This window comes from Pterocles gutturalis, unplaced genomic scaffold, assembly GCF_000699245.1.
Source record: "Pterocles gutturalis isolate BGI_N339 unplaced genomic scaffold, ASM69924v1 scaffold304, whole genome shotgun sequence".
NCBI classification, from domain to species: Eukaryota; Metazoa; Chordata; class Aves; order Pterocliformes; family Pteroclidae; genus Pterocles; species Pterocles gutturalis.
In genome coordinates this window covers 1-5,754 of record NW_010135275.1, presented here as the reverse complement: position 1 = coordinate 5,754, position 5,754 = coordinate 1, and the positions used below count along the sequence as shown (strand labels likewise).

General features: G+C 51.0%; 1 protein-coding gene across 1 annotated transcript; it reads right to left on the bottom strand.

The window, feature by feature from the left end:
• Positions 1-1,945: 1,945 nt before the first annotated feature.
• NUDC (nudC nuclear distribution protein) lies at positions 1,946-5,661 on the bottom strand (the record flags this gene model as incomplete). Its single annotated transcript, XM_010081811.1, has 5 exons — positions 1,946-2,169; positions 3,816-3,934; positions 4,213-4,296; positions 4,914-5,108; positions 5,548-5,661. Coding segments are annotated over 5 exons (564 nt in total), but the record flags the coding sequence as incomplete, so codon positions are not given.
• Between the last annotated feature and the right edge of the window lie 93 nt (positions 5,662-5,754).

Genomic DNA, 5,754 nt, shown 5'->3' with positions numbered 1-5,754 from the left:
AAGACCAGTGCCAGCCTCAACTGGAAAATCCAGAGTTCCCAGCCGTGCTTACCCCAACCCAAGCCGTGGCCCTGCAGGGGACAAGGACAGGGACAGCTGCCGAGGTGTTGGGTTGGGTAACGCTCCGGGAGCTCTGCACCGAAACCAGGCAGCACGACACTGTGCAACGGTGAACCGCTGATCCCACGGCTGGATCCCGGCAGCTGCCTGCAATCAGACTGGGTTGGACTAGGGGGTTTCTGGTGTTTCTGGGAAATAATGAAGCTCCAGGAGGAGCTCCGGGTGGTGCTGCGGACCTCGTGGGTTTATCCCAGTCCCCGTTTGCTGCCTGTGCCCTTAGGAGGGGCTGCCTGCGGATCCCACTGCAGGTGCCCAGCCACGTCCCCCATCTCCAGCCACTCCCGGGAGCAGCAGCTGGGCTCCAACACACAGCTGAGAACGGGGTGAAGCTCATGACACCCCCCACAACAGCAGCTCTGCCTCCCAGCTCACCCGCCCCACGGTTTCAGACGCTGGCAGGTATCTAGCACCGTCTGGCTTTTTTTACCCTAACAGGAGACCCTGTTGGTTTCTCAGCACCAAAGCACAGACAGGAACCACGTGCAGGGTGAAGATGAAGGGGCAGGAGGATCCAGAGCGGTTGGTTCAGAAGCAGTTGCCCCAGCCTGTGTCCTTGCTCACACACAAGCTCACTGCTCAACGAGGTGGGTGCTGGTTTTTGACCCCAAGAGCCCATAAAACTGAGAGACTAAATGCAAACAATATCTTACTACTTAAAAAATAAATAAATAAATAAAACCAAGCAGGCCAGGTGCAATGCCAAGCTGGACTTCGCCCAAGCCGGTTTTTCAGCCGTTGGTGCCCACTCCCTCTGCTAGGAGGTGGGAACATTTCGGGGCGGCAGATGCAAGAGCCAGAGCAGCAGGGATCTGGGGTGACCTTTAAAGGACTGATGGGATCTCAGGCTTTCGTGACATTTTCCTCGTTAGCTTGTCATAAAGCCGACCTGGGGCAAGGGTAGCTTCCTCAGCGCAGTCACGCGCTGCTACGTGGAGAGCGGAGCCTGGAGCAAAGAGCCTTGGTCATCCCCGAGGGTTTCAGCGGGGTGTGGAGTTCATCCTGAGCAGGACACGCAGCTCCAGCTGCCTCGCCTTAGCTGGAGAGCCCAAGAGGTATTTACAGGGACTACAGAGAGCACAACCCCCCCAGTGCTTGCCAGGCACCCCCCACCACCCTCATTCACAGGCGCTGCCCCCTCCCCGCTCACCTCCCAGCCTGCGCAGGCAGCTTGGATCCCTTCTGCGGGAGAAATCACACGCTCCACCTGCAAATGTGCCACTTTTCTTTTTTTTATGTTGCACTGCAGTTTTAACAAAGATACGAACATGCAGAGTAATGCCACTTGTCAGTGGGAGCTCAGAAGGAACGCAGCGATGCCTGTCAGTAGTCAGCAGGGAGAGAGGCTCTCGAAAAAGAGGCAGGAGACACACTCCCAGCAAGAACAGCACCCCCAAAGCCCCCCCACATCCTCCCCCTTGTCCAAAACCAAAGACTCTCCAGCCTTCCCTTGCTGTAGGGCAGCAGCTCTCCCTCGAGCTAACTGTTTTTTTTTTTCAGACTGGTGCTTTCCTTTCCCAAGGAGGCAGAAGGAGAATTATTTTACAAAACCAACTGGCCCTTGTTTTCACAGGAGAGCAGGAAAACTGAGGGGAAGGGGGTAAAAACATGGGAGTACCTGCTGTGAAACTGAAAGAGCAAAGATTGGATGAGCAGCTCGGCAGAGCCAGGAGATGATGCTAAGCGATCCGTTAAGGATATGTCTCAAAACCTCTCCAGCCTGGCTCTTGCAGACCCGACACCCTTTTTGCTCTAACCCCTCCTTCTCTCCTAACTGCCGTCTGGGAAGCATCGCAGATGGTTCCGACTGGAGCTGCTGCGGGCTGACTCTGTGGCCTTGCTCTCGTTCTGCTCAAGGACAACTGAGGACAGCTTCATGGAGCTGCCACCACGGCAAGCTCAGGGGATGCTGGAGGTGTTCACCTGCCCAAGATAAGGGATATCTGGCAATATCTGCCCCGTTCGACGGGCTGGCCGAAAGAGGGGGAGAAGGGGAGGGCTCAGTTGAATTTAGCCTTTGAAAAGTCCATTTCTGGATGCTGTTCCATGAACCTGCAAGAAAAACAAAGCCAAGAGCTCAGGTATGAATCAGAACAGCTGTTTGGGGATAAGGCATCACTACTTCCTGCACTAGAAAGTTTGGTTCCTCCCCACGCCCTCCCCAGAAGGGACTGCTCTGCCGAGCTCCTCAGGACACACTCCCCACGCTACAAACGCTTTTTCCTCGGGTCAGTGGGATCAGCAATTCTACCAGCCACCAAGGTCAGGCAGCCCAGCCACATGGGTGTTATTAATTACCAAACACACACCCTTGAACCGTTAGCTCTCGGACGGACACGTAGCAGCTCTGACAGCAATTGTGGGGCAGAAGGGAGAGCGTGAGGGCAGATTACAATTTAAGTTCCAACTTGTTAGCGCAAGTGTTACTGGAGACGTGGGGAATATCTCCAGCGCTGCGACAGTGGAAACTCATGAGCAGAGAAATCTGGGCTCAAGCTAGGTGCAACCTGATTTCAGATGTGCTGCAGCCCCAGCAGACAGGACTAGTTGGACTCAGGTTGCCACATCAGAAAGTTCTGAGAACAAAACATGAGCCATCAGGAGCAATCCCAGCTTCCTCCTCTGCCCTGCCATTCACCGAGGGACACAACACACGTAACCACGCGGAGGATTCACACACAAAGTGCAAGTGAGGGCAGGCCTCTGTCATCCTCACCCCCGTGGTTTCCCCTGAAACACCACCGCAGCATTTCCATTTCTGTGGAAATCCGTCCTGCGAGAATCGTGGCCGTGTTGAGCAGTCAGGAGGGCTTCACAGGCAGAGATTAGGACCCACCTGGGTGTCACCGAGTCTGCTTTGGCCTGAACAAAGTCTAAACTTCCTGTCCCTCCTTTACCAGCCAATCTGCGCATGAGCCAAATTTCCCGAGCACTGAATGAGTGACCTTGCCAACAAGGTGTCCTGGACGTGGACGTCCCAGAAGGAGAGGGCTACCTCCCATTCTGCTAACTTAACGGACAAGGCACGAAGAAGTCTGGTCTCTGCTCTAAGACAGCTGCACCCTGCGCCGTTCTCGGCGCATTGATCAGAGCGAAGCTCCTGCTGCTACAGATAAGCCAAGGAAGAGAAGGAGTCAGGCCTGCTACATGTATCCTCCTTCCAATCCCAAGATAAGATGTGGGTTTGCATTTGCTGAAGAAGCTCCGTGACCCAGAATTGCCTCCACGCCTTCTCAAACGGCCTTGGGAGCTCCGGGAGTTAATTTCCCTGCCAAGGTGCGTTTGTGCCAAACAGGGCAATAAAGACATAAAAGCGTTCTCGGCCTGGAGACGGCTGTCTGGGGGCAGGTGTGCACGGGGGGCGGTTATCTGGGCTACTGAGCAGAGGGAGATTAGAAAACAATCAAGCTCATGTTAAAGGTCAGTAGAGATGGCACGTCCAGACCCAAACATGCTTTCTGGACTTGAAATCAGCAGATTAAGGCAATTCCAGAGCTGGGCTATTCCCAGGATTTCCCCTTATGCTTTCTACCCCCTCCCTGGGCTTTTATAGACACGGGTGGTTGGCCAAGAATTCAATGACAGTGTAACGGCATCTGTGAGATTGAAGGCCATCCTGTTTTCTGCTCACGTATTTGTGTCAAAGAGGAGAGGGGCATGGGAAAGCAAATACCCCCAAATGAATGAGGTCTACGCACTTTTTCAAAATGTCTTGCTTCTTCTGTTCATCAGATGTGGGGAGGCCCATAGATTTCTGGCGTTGATCGTACATCATTTTCTCCACCATGCTGCGAGTCTCGCTGTCCAGGTCTGACAACTACAAGAAAAGTCAAAATTGGAATAAGCTGGTATAACCTGTAATACACCCCAAATTTACGCTATGCTGTGCACATGGGCTGCAGAAATACTTATACAGACACTAATTTAGAGACTCAGCTTCGCTCAAACATCAAGTTTTATGTTCCGTGATAGCGTCATACGCAGCAGTACTCCCAGTATTGGTTTTACGCTGGTAGAACAAAGAAACTGAATGTGAGTCAAGGGTGAGCACGGTTACTAGAAGGCTCCATTCAGTAAAACCAGGGGAGTTCCTACCTTTGAGTTCTCTGGATTAATTTTCTTGGTGTTGATTTCCGGGTCTGTGGTGACGAGTTTGTTCCACCACTGCATCTTGTTGATCTGGAGGGATTAAGAAGAAAAAAATATTTTACTTTTCCTGGGCTTGTTCTAGGAATTTTATGTCTCAGTCACAGGAAGAAGATGCTGGAATCAAGCTTGGACAGTTTTCTAAATGTCAGTAAAATCTGAACATGGATAAAGGGTGTTACTTTCATTCCTAAGCATTTTAGGTAGCCTGAACTTCCACACCTGGGAAATCTGAGAGCATGTCAGATGTCACGGTTGGCATGACATGAACAGGATTACGAACAAATCACTTGGAGAGGCCCAGGAGGGACACCAGCAGCAATAAGGTCTGTCCCCAGATTTTCATGTCTGTCACTAACAGATGTCAAGCCATGGCATTATTCCATTAAGGAAAGCTGATTTCCTTCCATCTTTTCTCGAACTGCTGAGCAATCGAGTGGCTATCATTGATTAGCATGAAGTTATCCTGAAAACAGGGGCAAACAGCAACATTCTGCCTTCAACAGCACCCCTGACCCTGTCCCAGGGATAACCACAGTTCTTCTGTTTCAGCTGACAAAGCCCAGGGCTTTCACAGGCTTTATCAGACTCTAGTTTCACTAGGGAAGAGGCAGACAAGCCTGAATCTTCCCCGATTCACTCTGCTTTACCTTCTCCAGGTGCACAGCGACTGTTTTACCATCTTCAATCAGCCAGGAGCTCTCCTCCACCTTCACTTCATTGAAAAGCTCTCCATCAACGACAGGAGGATGGCCCTTCAGGCCAACTTTGAGGCGCCGTCTCTGGATATCCACCACCACGTCCTTCCCCTTCAACCTGAAGTTCACCTTGAACGGGATGGCCAGCTGGACCAGAAAAAGGTCAGGTTTGAGGAGCTGAGCAGTGAAGTCTCTCTCACCCTCTCATGCTGCTATTCTACGACTTTTTGCCTTGGTTTCACCAGAATAAGACAAAGCACGCAATATTTTCCTTGGGGTACTGAGTGAGCGGGAGGTGAAAGGAAGCAAGAGTAAGTTTGGTAACAGGATGGCCAATACCTCAAATGGACCAGAAAAAGGGAAGGAGATAAACAAGACCAAGGTTTGGCAAAGTTAACTACAGCTTCTGGGAATTTTCTTTCGTTACTAAGCTCTCTCCCAGCTACTGAAATGCTGCCATCACGTACAACTAACAATTTTCTACAGGGAACGGAGATACAGGGCATCAGCTCCACCATTCTCACCAGCACCTGCTCCTACTCCCTCGCTCAAATTCCTCAGATCTGGGCAATAAGGCAACACTTACATCCAGTTCTGACAGAGTCTGTGTCCATCTATAATTTGGAAGGTCAGCTCCATTGCCAGAGTTGGGTTTAAGTTTTCCTTTATCCTCCTCATCTTCCTCTTCATCACATGTTTCCTAAGCAAAGAATTTAAAGTGTAAAGAAAGAAGCTTTTCAAGTTTCCATTTATCCTTCACTTTAAACTACAGTTCTTGGTTTTTTATAAGAAT